This window comes from Meles meles, chromosome 6 (genome assembly GCF_922984935.1).
Source record: "Meles meles chromosome 6, mMelMel3.1 paternal haplotype, whole genome shotgun sequence".
In the NCBI taxonomy this organism is placed as follows: Eukaryota; Metazoa; Chordata; class Mammalia; order Carnivora; family Mustelidae; genus Meles; species Meles meles.
In genome coordinates, this window is record NC_060071.1 from 2,553,074 (window position 1) to 2,568,010 (window position 14,937).

A 14,937-nucleotide genomic window follows, 5' to 3' on the forward strand; every position below is an offset into this window, starting at 1 on the left:
GCCTTTGTCCGATGTGGGGCTGAACCGCGTGGACTCACACATATGAGGATTCTTTGGGGAAAAAAGTGCGGCGTGGTAGTGTAAGTGGATTTTTTCTTCCTTATGATTTTCTTAACCGCATTTTCTTTTCTCTAGCTTATGTGATTGTAAGAATGCTCTCTGCGGTACATAAATTACACCGAATGTGTGCTTATCAGTTGTTTACGTCGTTGGTAAGTCTTCTGGTCAATGGTAGCCTGTTGGTAGGTAAGTTTTGGGGGAGTCAGGAGCCAGGTGTGCCGCTAGCCCCCCGTTGTTCAAGGGTCATGTGTGTATTTAAAAAAGAAAGACTCCCAGATTCTGCTTAAAAAACAAATGAAAAAAATTTTAAAAAAGGAACCTGAGAAAAACCACATTCTCCGTCCCAATCTAGTTCCATCCCACTTTTAAGAGACACATTTAAAACAAAACGGCATCAGGGGTGCCTGGGTCGCTCAGTGGATTGAGCCGCTGCCTTCGGCTTGGGTCATTATCTCAGGGTCCTGGGATCGAGCCCCGCGTTGGGCTCTCTGCTCCATGGTGAGTCTGCTTCCTCCTCTCTCTGCCTGCCTCTCTGCCTACTTGTGATCTCTCTCTGTCAAATGAATGAATAAAATCTTTAAAAAAAAAAAAGGGCATCAAATGAAAAGGGGCGGAGCAAATGCGGATGAGGAGAAAGTGGGGTAGCAGACCAGATAAATATGGGGTCAATCAAGAACTTCCTCCCACAAAAGGGCAAAACGGAGAACACAAAACGGAGACACGGACATCGGAGCACTCCACGCACCCGATAAAGCCACTGACATACACAAAGCAGAAACGTTTGGGACATGAGAAACGCGATGTCAAATGCGAATGCCCAGCCGTTCAACCCTTGTCAGATGAATCCGACGAAATATAAGTAAGGAGATGGAGGTGCTGAATTGCATGACTGCAAGACTGGGTACATATGTATATAATGTATCTTAATATCACATGTGGACACATACATCTTTGACGTTTCAAACAGAGAATTCTAATTCTTTGGAAATGTGCACGCCACATTGAAAACACTTAGTCACGTCGCATACTGGCTCGCAAAGTAAACCTCAATAAATCCCACCAAGTAAAAAATGTCCAGGACACATCCTGTGGCCACGATGCAATTAAACTGGAATTTTGTAATAAAAAAAAATTATAAGAACAGCAAGGCTGCCTCTTGGAGTTCTGACCATAAGACATGAATGAGGACAACAGCAGTCCCCTGCAGAACGGAGCCTAAGTAGGAAATCAAAACTACAATTACAGACCATTTATGAAACAACAACTGAACGTCGTGTTTCAAAATCCATGGGGTTGCAGCCACAGGGACATTCAGAGGAGGAGTTCTAGCTTTAAATAACGGCGATGGCGTCAGCACTATTGGAAACCACAAATGGCCCATAAGCCGTGTGAAGGGGTTGACATCCAGCATTTTCATTTATTCTCACAAAGTTGCCGTGGGGTGGCCACGACAATCATCCGCATTTTACCGAGAACGGGACTGAGTCACAGAAAGGTCAAGCAGACGTTCAAGGTCAGACACTTAGTAAATGATTGCCCCGGGATTTGAACCCACGTTGAGCTGGGCTCTGAAGTCCTAGCAGGTGACCACGGCATGCCATGCTGTCCTCTCCGAAACAGGAAGAACAGATCGGAGGCAATCAAATATGAAGCTGTAGAAGGTAGAAAAAAGAAAATATCAGAAACATGGGGTGGCGGGGTGTGGAAGGAGGAAAACTCAAGCAGAAAGAAATGTAACAAACAAACCAAAAAGAGGAGATGTTTGCACGAGTTCTTGGCCCGAGTCCTTTGGAAGCGTGGATGGCACCATCTCCTCGAGTCAGAGCAGAGAGGAGGGCGACCGACAGAGCCCGTGCACAGAATTCCGCAGAGGACTTTGCAAATTCATGGGCAACGCCATGCTAATAAATACAAAAAGCAAGTCGTCGAAATTGATGAAGGAAAAGACTTTTGGAAAAAACTGAGTCTGGATTAAGCCGCTGCCTTCGGCTCAGATCACGATCTCAGGGTCCTGAGATCGAGCCCCGCGTCGGGCTCTCTGCTCCGCAGGGAGCCTGCTTCCCCCTCTCTCTCTGCCTGCCTCTCTGCCTACTGGTGATCTCTGTCTGTCAAATAAATAAAATAAAATCTTAAAAAAAAAAAAAACTAAGTCGTCCGATAACCAAGGAGAGCTTCAAGGAACCACCTCAAAAGCCATGCCAGAGCCAGAAGATTTCATGGAAAAGTTATTTCAAGCTTTTACTAGATGTATCTTTGATGATCCAACCATTTCAGAGGGTAGGAAGGGATGTCAGGGTCCCGAATCTTGTATAATGCCAGGATGATGATGGGCTGTTTCTATTTGGGACATAGACACAAAAAAGTCCCGAGAAAAATATGGGCAAGTGAGTCCTGGTGTTTAGTTAAAACTGCGAGTTGTGAGCCAGTGGGATGTGAAATGACATCAGAGTACAGGTGGCCCAGCCTCAGGACAGCCAGAGGTTCCTTCCCACAGACAAATCAGCAGAGGAGAGATACGTGAGTTTGCCAAGGAGCTGAGACAGCATTTAATAAACACCCATTCTTGGTGGAAATGCTTCCCAAGTTAGAAATAGTAGAATATTTCCTCAATATAATAAAAAATGATTTTTTTCCTTGATACAGCAGTCCGTATCCTACCTACCATCAAACGCTTGTGGGAACTTCCCTCACTGTCTAGAGAAAGGCATGGAATGCATCTGTGTACCACTGTTGACTAATGTCCTGCCTGGAAACTTCAGTGATATTGAAAAAAGAAAAGGAAATAAGTAGTATATGCATTGTGAAAATGAAGCGGAAATTTTAAAAAGATTTTATTTATTTATTTGAGAGAGAGAGAGTGCGAGATGGAGAAGCAGACTCCCCACTGGGCAGGGAGCCGGATGCGGGAGTCGATCTCAGGACCCCAAGATCATGAGCTGAGCCGAAGACAGATGCTTCACTGACTGACCCACCCAGGCACTCCTAAATGAAGGAAATTTTTAACATTCAGTGGGAATCAGTTGGAAACTCAAGAGAAGCTGTTGAGGACCTAGGGTTTGAGAGAGTAGGAGAGATCTACAGGGTTGTCAATTATGAGCTAAATATGCAAAACTTGTGCCTTACTTATGGACAAGCAATACCCAACCAGGAAACTTATTTCACAAATGGTACCACTCCCAGTAGGAACAGAAGCACTGGGGAATAAATGTAATCAGAGATATTTAGAGCCTGAATGAAGAATATAAAATTTGACTGAAAAGAAAATTTTTTAAAAATGAAGAAATGTTCTCGGGTGGGAAGACGTTCTCCCTAAGTTCATCGGCAAACCCCAGGAGATCTTAATAGAAATTTCAACCAGATATTTCAGAGCCTGAGAAAAATCGCTGTAAAGTTAACCAGAACTATTTGCGGGCAACAATTTGTCATAAATTTCAGCTTGTTCTTCAAAACAGGGACCTTTATTTTTCTGGTTCTGAGTGTGATACACGATGTAAGAAAAAAAAATCAGGCAAAGGAATTATTAAGTAGGAAGACAAAGCTTTCTGTAAAACTACCCCCCAGCACTTTATGTGCCCTCCGGAAAAATCAGTAACAGTTTGGTGTTCACTAATATGAGTACGTTTCCATAAACACACCTGGACTTTTAGAACTTTTACAGTGTTTCTCAGTGTAGTGGTATACGGCGGCTTCTTTCCGCGCCCACGTACGGAGATTTCTTACACGCGTGTTGTTGGCGGCATGATTCATCGCTGACTGCGCACAATTCAACACAATCTCTCATTGAGGGACGTGTAGTCGCTTCCACTATTGTGATTTTTTTTGCCTTTCAGCTCGGTGCCTCCTGGGGGTACTTCCCTCGGTTTCCTTGGGGGTGAGCACGGTCGTCTCCACTCAGGGGGCCATCCGTGAAGCTGGAAAGGGGCTGCACACGGCACTTGAGGCTACGCAGGTCACCTCAGTGCCCAGCCCGCAGCCGGGACCTTTGTGCTCCTGCCTGTCCCTCCTCCCCGTGACAGCATTTCCCGAGCGTCTCCCATGAGCAGCGCCAAGCTCCGGGCACCGGGTTCAGTAAGGAGTGTCCTTAGCTGGTCCCTTCCGAGCAGGGACGGGTCGATGCGCCTTTCGTGAATGCACCCAGATACTTCCCCAGAGGAATTATACCTTCAGCCTTTACCACGTTGGAGGGAATCCGTATGTTGAAGGGGAAAGGGCCACCCCTCTTTGTCCTTTGTCTCAGAGGCCTGGGTGCTGGGGAGGGCGTCCTGAGGACCCCACTCGTGGCTGAGATGACCTTCCTTCCAGGGAGCTGAGAGTGCAGCCATCCAGGTGAGGGGCGCCTCCCAGTGTCTAACATACCTGCCTTCTAGGCTCCTCCAGAGAAGCAGTTTCCAAAATGTCTTTCTGGTGGCTCGGCCTTGTCAGCTACTCTGAGAGGCAGCCCACGGGGCTCCATGTCCCTGTGATGTCAGCTGGCTGCCTGGAGTCCTTCATTCTGCGTCCCAGGTGGGGTGTCTTTCTTGGTCCCTTCTCCTAGAGTCACAGAACCAGCGGGTGGGGGAGGGATGGATGGAGAGAGAGAGAGAAGGAGAGGGAAACACAGAGAAAGAGGTGTGTTCTGAGGGGTCGGCTCACACAATTTTGGAGAAAACCCACGATCTGCCAACCCGCAAGCTGGAGACCCAGGGAACCGCGGGGCGTCCTCTACAGCAAGCCCACAGCCCTGGAACAACCAGAACAGCCAACGTGTAAGCCCTAGTCCGAGTTCGAAGACTCCAGAACCGGAAGTGCTGACGCCCACATCCCAGGGCGGGAGAGGACGGGGCCTGTCTCAGCGCGAGCCGAGCACACCCGCCCTTCCTCTGCCTTCTGTTCTATGCGGACCGTCGAGGACGGTGGCCTGGCGACACCCACCCTTTCGTCAGTCTACACGCAAACGCTCGCGTCTTCTGCAAACACCGTCACAGACACACCCGGAAAGAACATCTGACCGGCGACGTGGGCATCCCGCAGCCCCCTTGGGCTGACACGAGAATTACCCATCACACATCTCACCTTAGCCGAACGGTGGGGAGAGGAGTTTCCCATCCTCACTACCGGCTGGGAAACAGCCCTCAGGTGTCTCACAATTGCCGGGTCCTGTGCTCACGTCCAGACACACACACTCAACCAGTCCCAGCCACAGGCCCCGAAAGAGCTGGGCCCTGAACGTCCTCCCTTCATTCCGCCTCCGAGTCCCTCTTCGGTTCAAGACAGAAAACACCCCCTGGGCCGCAGTGACCCAGCTTGAAAAATTGCCTTTGATATAAGACACTGTCGGGGAATTCAGAAATTTGAAACACATTTTATCAGCGAGTTCGCCTTTCTCCATATGGTTATTTACCCTCTCGACGTTCTCCAGTGAATTAAGTGTATTCCATCCAGATGGAAACGCCGTGGCCTTTCCTCCGGGGTTGACTTCGCCCAGCAGAGCGACCGACGCGTCATGCTTTTTCAGCAAGTGCTGAATGAAACAAACGGGAAGGAAGGAAGGGAGGGCGGGCGGGCGGGCGGGCGAGCTTACTGACCCTGCTCCCTGGCACAGTCCAGAAGTCGTTCAAACTCCTTTAAAGGAGGAACTGGCCATTTCTTTGCTCTTTGGCTTTATTCTTTTGGCTTTTGTATTTTCTATAGGGATGGCAGTGCAGCCAAGGTCCTGAGGTCCGCGGAGGACCGTGACGCTGTGTCAGTCCTCATCCCTCTTTGGGGTGCGGTGGCCACGTGTGTGTGCGGGGACAGCCCTCCAGCCCCAGCACTGTGTGGAAGGGGCGACGGATGAGCTCGTGGATGGGAGGAAAAGGCCCCCAGGGAGTGGGAGAGCCGTTTCCTGGCCTAAAGCAAATCCTTCGGGTTTTTCTGCCAGGAAGTGAAAGTAGCTGGTTCTGTGAGCATAGCCATGCTGGAAAGCTTCTCTGCGCGCCCCAGGAAGCCTCTGGAGGAGACCCCTAAGGTCGTCTTGTGGAGAACTCACTAGCGGCAGAGAAAAACCGACAAGAGCCTGGCAAACACCCTTGGAGCCTAGAGCAAAATCCCAGAAAACACGCTGGCCAGGCCGTGCAGGCCGCTGGAAGGCTGCTGCACCCCAGGGAGAGGCACGGGCTTGCCCCCAAGCTCTGCTGACATTTGGTCCCAGTAGGAGCCAGAGCTGGTTCCAATGTCCTGAGCACAATTACCAAAGCTAAGCAGAACCGTGTGACCATGGTGCTGTGTTTCCAATTATTTCCTCTCCCTTCTCTCTCCCTCCACGCCAGGCCTAGAGGGAAAGCAGTCTCCCCCCCAAGTCCAGCTCTGGCCGCTCCAACACAACCTTTTTGCTATGACTCCCTCCCTTTGTTACATTTGCCATAAAAGCAAGGTTCATTTTGAAAACCGTCTTTGCTCTGGACCAAAGGGTTAGCCCCCTGGCCCCAGCACACCACCCACGTCCCATCTCATGGCCTCTGCCAGCTCCACAGGAGAGCCAAGGCTGCGCAAAGTCACGGTTCCCTCCAGAAAAGCTTGTTTTTTAAAACTGACAGTACTCATCAGACGCTCCTGCAAACGGTGTCCCGGGATTAGCACAGTGTCCACGGAGGAATGTGATCCGTCTGCTTTCCTAAGTCCCGCATGCGGCCAACTTCTCCACCACCGAGCGAGGCACACAGCCTTGCACCTGGTCCTGAAGTCTCCAAGTGTTTGTGTCCCAGAAAGCACCCAGCGAGGGAGCCCGTCTTTGCTGGGACGGCCATGGTGGGCTGGGAGAGAACGGGAACCGGAAGGGGGATTGGGGTTGCCTTCTACGAATCCAGGCACACAGCGACAGAGCTCGGTGGGAAAGAGTGCAGAGGCTTTTATATGAGAGACTGGCTGGAAGGGAGAGTTTCGGCTTTGACTGCAGGTAACTGGCTCCTCTCCTAGGCTTGGGGTGGGATGAAAGTTTCGAAAAGACTCTTTGTCCCTGGATGTTACTGTTTTCCTTTACGTGTGCCAGTAGCATCAGAGAGAATGATTATTCCAGGAGGATTTTTTTTTTAAGCAAAAAGAGAAACGTGCATAGTGGGCATTAGGTATGGCTGGATCTAGGTGCTCATATTACATCCTTTAAATTCATCCTTCTCACTCTTTCTCTCTGTCTTCCTTGCTTTCTCTCTTCTTGTTCCCTACCTGTTCCCCAACCTCTGTGAGCTCTATACAGCCTGTGTATAGAAAGTAGGTCTCCCCACTCAGCGGCCCTCAGCAACTCTGTATTTATATCCTCCCCATCTAAAGCCAGTGCAAGTCCAGAAGGATCGTAACACATAGCTTTGATTATATTTCAATTTTCCAAATGCCTGATGGACCAGGGCTGGCTATGAGCAACACAGGCACGCACGTACACACACACACACACACACACACACACACACACACACACACACACACACACATACACACACCCTTTCTTCTCCATGAGGCTCAGGTAAGCTATGCGGAGTCTTCATGAATTTGAAAAAAATGCAAAGTAATTTATTGGGCACCTGGGTGGTTCAGTTGGTTAAGCGTCTGCCTTTGGCTCAGGTCATGATCCCAGGGTCCTGGGATCGAGCCCCGCATTGGGCTCCTTGCTCTGCGGGAAGCCTGTTTCTCCCTCTCCCTCTCCCCCTGCTTGTGTTCCCTCTCTCGCTGTGTCTCTCTCTGTCAAATTAATAAATAAAATATTTTTTAAAAATGCAAAAATATTTGGATACAAATATGTAAATACTCATAGTGACCTTTGCGTTGTGAGTTCCTAGTTCTGGGGAGTTGAACCAACAGAATCAAAAGAACTCCTATTTTGGGGATGACGGCAGGGCGGAGAGCATTCAGCATTTGGATTTGAAAGGTGACAGTTGGAATAAAGGTGAGTAACGAGAAGGGAAAAAGAAAACACTAAAAACTTGAACTTTACGTATTCTACAGCCAGTATATCCGAGCCCTGCCTGTCTGGTTTTAACAAATCCTCTCAAAACGGAACAGGTTCCAGGCAAGCGGACTGCATCCTCTGGACCTGGGTTCAAGACTTAGGGGGCACATAAAATGCAGAAGTGATAAAATGAGAGTTTCAGTGGTTTCAGGGGAAGGAAGCCGGTTGTGGGCTGTGGCTCGAAGGGGAGGTGAGCCTGAGGAGGGAACGTGCAGGGAGTGAAACACTGTCCAAGAAGGTGAGAAGGAATCGTGTTCTATTGTCAGCATGTTAGGGTTAGGGTTAACGTTAGGATGTGTTACGACCATAGATCTCGTGTTAAGAATTCTCACTGTAACAAAAGACAACGAGGAAAGAAGAGATGAAGAGGATAAGAAAGAGATAACAAGAGGAGGGTGAGGCGTTGATACATAGTTGTTTTTCTTTTTTTTTTAACGAGAGAGCACATGCGCGTGAGCCCGTCGAGGGGAGGGGGAAGGGGCGGGGGGAGAGAGAGAGAACCTGAAGCAGGCTCCACGCCCAACGCAGAGCTCAATGCGGGGATCGATGTCAGGACCTTGAGATCATGACCTGAGCCAAAATCAAGAGCTTACTGAGCCACCCAGACACCCCTCCACACAGTTTTTTTAAAAAACAGAAGTGATCTGTGTATGTTTCCACCCTGTTGCTGGAGACCCAGTGTGGAGGAGAGATTAGGTAACCAGCCCTGCAGAGGGGGGATAATCCCTGTCCGTGGGAAGCCATGGAAGAGGTCAGGTTCCAGAGTCACGCTGCCTGGTTTAATTCCTGCTGTCACTGAGCCCTAGCTGTGTGATCTCGAGAAAGCGACTCAACCTCTCTGTGCTTCGATGATCCATTTTGTGAACCGAGGATATTAATGGAGGCTGCCATAGATTTTTGTGAGGATGAAATACTAAAAGCACTCAGAGCAGTGCCTGGTGCGTCACGAGCCCGGGTAATTATTATTATCATCTGTTATTATTTTGCTGGTGCTGTGCACCAACACTCTGGGGGAGTGGGAGCCGGAGAACAGACAGGGGTGGGGAGAGGGCACAGCCTCAATGGGAGGGCAGGTGTTCCACCACCGAGGGTGTGGACAGTATGTGCGGACGGCAAGGGCACATGCTAATTCGACAGTAGGAAGCCGGGAAGGCTGCTCTCTGAGAGCTTCCGCATTTGCACGAAGCAGGAGGAGACATTCTCTGTCTAGGATCAAAAGGGAGGGAAATCCAGTTTCTAAGAAGGGAACGTTTGAAAGGGTCGTTGCTGAGAATGTACGATCCGACTAACTGTGGAAACGCCGGGCAGCTGTTGGCCAGAGCTGGGGGTCTGGTGGGCAGCCATGGGTGTCCCATGGCAGAGGTCTGCTCGGGACTGGGGGTGTCCCCTGTATTTGGGGCTGGGGGTGTCCCATGCAGGGTTCAGCACCCTGCAGCCAGGCCTGGGGCTCAGCACAGAGCTGACTCCACCTGCGGAGGGGGGTTCTCCCTTACTTAAGCTGGAAGGACATAGAGTCCGGGACTTGAGATGCTGGGAAGACGGTGGCTGGACGAAATGGACCAATATCCTAATATCTGGTTAGTTTGTACTAACATCTCAAGAGCGACACCGACATATACTGGGCTTTCCCACATTTTTTCATTCATTCTTTTGCAGTCGTTGCTGAGGTTGCTGTAGACGGTGAGTAAACTGATAAAATTAAGGAGCGGATATAGGAAATGATCACTGGGTGCCACATGGGGGTTGAAGAGAAACAATCTTCCTTTAAGAAGGAATTCTCCTTGCGGGGGCTCTGAAAGAGCTTCTAGTTAGGAACGTTGGAAAGGCTCTGCTCTTCCTTATTCGACCCCAGCTGTGCCCCCGCAGCGGCCCCATGGCTCTGCTTTGTGGCTTGGGCCTGAGTTGGGAGCTCTGGGGGGATCCCTTTGCCACCTGCCTCGCGGAGACTGAAGGCGAGGGAGGGGCCTCGTGGTGATGCCGAGCCGGGAGGGATGGGAACCGAGAGACGGGGTTGACAGGTGTCTGAGGCCAGTCCTCCCTCTGTAGGGCTGGGAGAGCGGGATGGGGGTGGGGAATGGCTGAAGGAGCAGGAGCCCCTGGCCGGGTTGTGACCTTGGGCCCAGGGAAGGGTGCACTGGTTTGCCAAGCACCTACTGTGTGAGGGTGTTCCCCCCGCGCTACTGTCTCTTAGACGCAATCAGCCCTGGAGGGTCGGCACTGGTCACAGTCCCAACCCGGGTCATAGGCTCTGCATCTGGAAAGGAGGACAAGGCAGCTGCAGTCCTCAGACGGGGCTCCTGAACTCTGTGGTTTCTCTGGAGATGCTACAGGACTCACCGGGAGTGGGGAAAAGGGACAGGCACGTACATCCTCGTCTCCATCACCCCAAACACGCTCCACAGACTGGAGCCCCTGCAGACTGGCTGGAACCACAGGGTCACAAAGCTCGGACCTCTGCCTCTAAAGACAACCCGGGACTCTGACGGCTGCTTTTCTGCCACGGCGCTTTGGGCCTTTGGGTCTGTGTTTCCCTGTTCTGTGCCTCGGTTTCCCTGTCTGCAGAGTGAGGGTTTGGATGAGAGAAGCTCTGGCTTCAGGGAGTGGACGGTGGTCAACACTTGGGTCCCCCGGGCTGCATGAGGTGGGTCACGTGGGCGGGCCAGTGCCGCCAAAGTTCGGTCTCCTCCGTGCCCTGCCACCCGGGCACCGGCACCCGGTGGCTCTGCTCCAGGCCTCTGTCCCATCCCACTTGTCAGTAGCGAGTCACACTGCTTCTTTCTGCTTCCTCTTTCCTCCAGGGACCCACGACGTGGCAGCTAAGGCCAGTCCGGTCACCACCCGCCACCCAAGGGCCGCAGACCAGGAGAAGAAGAAGGGCAGCCTCCCCTCCTCTCTGAGGATGGACCCGCACAGCCGTTCTGGAAGGAGCAGGAAGTCTACGAAACTGCGGTCCCTCTCCCGGTCCCTGATGCTCTGTAACGCTAAGACCAGTGACGACGGCTCAAGCCCCGACGAGAGGTACCCGGATCCCTTCGAGATCTCCCTGGGCCAGGGCAAGGAGGGGATTTTCCACTCGTCCGTGCAGCTGGCAGACACGTCGGAGGTTGGGCCCAGCCGCGTTCCTGATCCGGCGCTGGCCTCCGAGGCGGTTCCAGTCCAAGCAGCCGGGGGTGACCGCGGCAAGAGCTGCCGGAGGCTACTCTTCGTGAAGGTATACCCGGGGCTGGCGGGGTTGGAAGAGTCTGTGTTTGGTTTTGGGGGCTCCGAATGAAGGTCTTTGAACCCCTTTACTCGGAGGTCAGGAAGGCACAGAGTTCTAATTCCGAACAAAAGCAAGGAAGAGCTGAGGCGGGCTCACTGGAATGGTAATAATGAGCATGGTAGTGAATCAGGCTCAGTCAACCTTCTCACTTGAGAGAGTCAATGAGACGCTGTGATGGTGGGAGGGAAACTGAGCCTGAGTGCCTGCTGGAAAATGCTGGGCAGTGGTCAGTACACTGGCATGTTCTCATCTCAGGCAGACGCTCTGTGGCATACACGCGCATCTCAGGTCACTGACTTACGGGGCCCTGGGCCAGGAGCAGACTTGACGTCACTCAGGGCAGGGACGAGAGGATCAGTGCGTTTGCTCCCTGAATGCCGACCATGAGCATTTGCTAGGTGTCCCTGCCGGTCCCCACACGGGTGTGAGTGCTGGAGCGAACAGGAGCTGAGGGGTCAAGGAAAGCTGAAAATTCAGCCAAAATTCAGAATGACTTCTCTTCCATTATGACATATTTCAAGTTGCATTATCACAGGATGGAAATTGCAAGGCACCAGGGGACAGAGGCTGATTCTTTGTCCAATACTGTGCCTTCAGCCTTCCATCCAAGGTGGGATTTCTCAAGGGTCCAAGCAGCCCAGAACCTTGGAGCTCGTGCGGCTTACCCGGCGACGGGCCAGCCGGGAAGGGTCTGTCCCACCCCTTACTGGCACAGGCACACGATTGTCAACAGAAAGTAGGGAAGGCACTCCAGTCCCCGTGGAGGGCATCCAGGACCTTTGCACAGCTTGCTTCCTTGAGGAGGAAAACCGTTGCTTAGCATGCGTACGATAAACACTATCACGGACCATTCCCCCCAGGCTGGGCCGTTGGGCTCCAGAGACGGGATAGTCCTGGAGGTCTCCAGACCCAAGCAGCTTCCCCAAGGGCCTCACTCAGCCCGGGCTGCTCTGTCACCCACGACGTGACTTCTGCTGGTATGGCCTGAGCTCTCCCAATAGGACAGGAGGGACGAGCACACCGGTGGGTTTGGGGGAGCCTGGCCAGTCTCCCGGGTTGCCGTGAATGATAAGTATATGATCCACCAGCTGGGAGTGAAACGTGCTGATGAGATCTCGTGGTTCAGGCTGGCGCTCAGACGGATGAAACTCGAAAATCACCGGGAGACCCAGGTGACTCCTGGAATGAGTTATTCGCTTGCTTCTATGCGATCGCACAAGGGTGTCCTGAGCACCAGGCCCTGTGCTAAGCCCTGTGGGGATCCAGTCCCTGCCCTCGAGGGTCCTGTTGAGAGTGGAATGGAGAGGACCGTCCAGAGGGCTGCCGGGGGCTCACAGAGAGGGAGCGGGTCTCTGGCGCCGGAAATCTGTACATCCCGTGAGTGTTTGCAGAGCACCGAGATGTGGGCCACGCAGACCCAGTCCCTGTCCTCACACAACTCTTACTCTGGTCGGGGGACAGCAGCAAATACCTCATACGGGATATGACAGTAAACGGTGAAGGGCTCTGGAGACATCTTGGGCAGCGAAAGAGGATAGAGAGTGATAGGGGAGAGCTCCGTATCCTTTGGAGGAAGGTGATCGCGAAGGCTTCTCTGAAGAAGGGACATTTGAGCAGCGACCTGAAGGAGGTGGACAAGTGTGTCCTCTGCACGTTTCAGATGGGGAGGAGCGTTCCACGCGGCAGGAACAGCATGTGCAAAGACATGAAGAGATGAGGTATTTGCAGCAGCAAGGACGAGAGCGCGCCCAGGGGATTGTGTACAGGAGAGGGCGGCGGAAGGTGAAGCCCAGCGCTGGCCGGACACGCTGAGAGAGACGGGAGACTGAGCGAGCAGGGGAGCCCCCCGGCCCAGCAGAGGAGCGCTCTGGCTGCAGAGGGGGAGGGGAGCATGCAGAGGGGAGCAGCCGGGGCTTCTGCAGGAATCCAGCAAGAGGAGATGTGGCTCCGACTAGGACGACTAGGATGGCGGCAGTCACACTGAGAATCGTCAGAGCACAGATTTATTTTCAAGGCAAACCCAGGGCATTTGCTGATCAGATTTGTCTTACGAGAAGATGGGAGGCAGCAAACTTCCAGGCAGGTTTTGACCTGAGCAACCCCAGGAAAGCAGACGCTGTGTGCTGAGATGAGAGCCACTCCGGCTTGGACACATGGTGGGAACCGGGGAGCTGTTCCCTGAAGGGGGCTCAGCAGGGGTGGGTGATGGGGAATCCCAGGTGGAAGGAGCCACATATACAAAGACACAGAGGTGAGAGGCACTGAGGGCTTCTGAGTGGGTCTCCATGCACATGAGCGTGTGTCTGGGCCTCCGTGCACACGAGTACTGTTTAGCTCCTATGGGATTTTTTTTTTATTTTAATCTAGAGCAAGTGATAAGTATTTACGTAAGAAAATCGACCTGAACCAGTAGAGTGCACATAGTAATTCCTTAATTAGCTTTCTCGTGACTATTTCTGGGTCAGGAGGGGGACACTGACTGTCACGGAGTGATTAAATCATTAAGGAATCCGGCAGCATTTCCCGGGCACCTCCACTGTGCCAGGAGCGCGTCAGGCTTGTAGCTTCCGGGGTGCTCGTGGGGCGGGGAGCGAGCACATCTCTCCTGTTTCAGCGTGTGGGTGCAGACAGTGAGGGCAGTCCTGGGAATCCTTGGGGCATACACAGTTCTGTCTGCAGAAGGGCACCCTGGAGGGGGAGCCGGTTGACAGCAGGATGTCCAGGTCAAGACATCGGGATCACAGGGGGTGGTGTGAGCGGGCAGAGGGGCGTGGACTGAGGCTGGGAGGCGGGGAGGGGGTAATGTGCACAGCTGAGTCCCGCCGGGGCAAGGATGGCCCGGGAAGCCCGGGAGGGCTACTGGCCAGCTTGGAACCCAACCTGAGCTCTTGTTTTTCCTTCTCAGAAGCACAGGTGATCCTGAGCCATCCAGGCTTGAGTTCTAAGCAACTGAGGGCTCAGTGACTGGGCGGGTCTCCTATCAGGAGCGCCAGGACAGGACATAAGGGCAAAGGTGACAGCTGGTCCCGATGTCCTTCCTGGGGGTGCCTCAGTGTTGAATGACACCCCCTCCTTCCCCCTTTTGGAGGGACACTCTAGTGCCTGCCCCAGCTCCTGCCCCGCCCTGTGCCCGGGCGTGACTCAGTTGGCCTAGATGGACTCCTCAGTGTCCAGCAGCACCGTGGTTACACTGTTTCAAAACAGTATCTGGAAAGAGGCCCCGTGACATCAGTCTCTCCTCTAGAAACGCCTCATATGAAAATTAAAGAAGAGGAAGTTAGACGAATAGCCAAATGAAAAAAAAAATAATAAAGCCTTTTTGGAGGCGTTGTGCTTGGCAGGACGAGAGCTGAGGAAATGAGCGCCCGGGGATGTGCCGGGGTGGGGCGGGAATGCGCAGAGTCTGGACCAAGCATCGAACCCGCGTGGGGCGGGAATGCGCAAAGTCCGGAGCGAGCATCGAACCCGCGTCGGGGCGGGAATGCGCCGAGACCGGAGCAAGCACCTGAGCATCCGAGCTCGCGTCCTGCGAGAAGGCGCTGGTGAGGCTCCCGCTTCGGGGGGAGCTTCCAGGCCCCCGGGGGTGAATTCAAGTGGAAGAAGGTTGAAAACGAGACTCCCTAACCCAACAAACAAAAATACTCAGTTTATCAGGCCT

At 52.7% G+C, this 14,937-nt stretch overlaps 1 protein-coding gene across 2 annotated transcripts in view; it reads left to right on the forward strand.

Moving 5' to 3' along the window:
- Positions 1-14,937, forward strand: part of IL16 (interleukin 16) — a 103,323-nt gene that overhangs the window by 15,856 nt on the left and 72,530 nt on the right. For both annotated transcript variants that reach the window (XM_046008029.1, XM_046008030.1), the window contains exon 2: positions 10,816-11,228. In XM_046008029.1, coding sequence (XP_045863985.1) covers positions 10,816-11,228 — 413 coding nt within the window. The remainder of the gene's footprint in view (positions 1-10,815; positions 11,229-14,937) is intronic.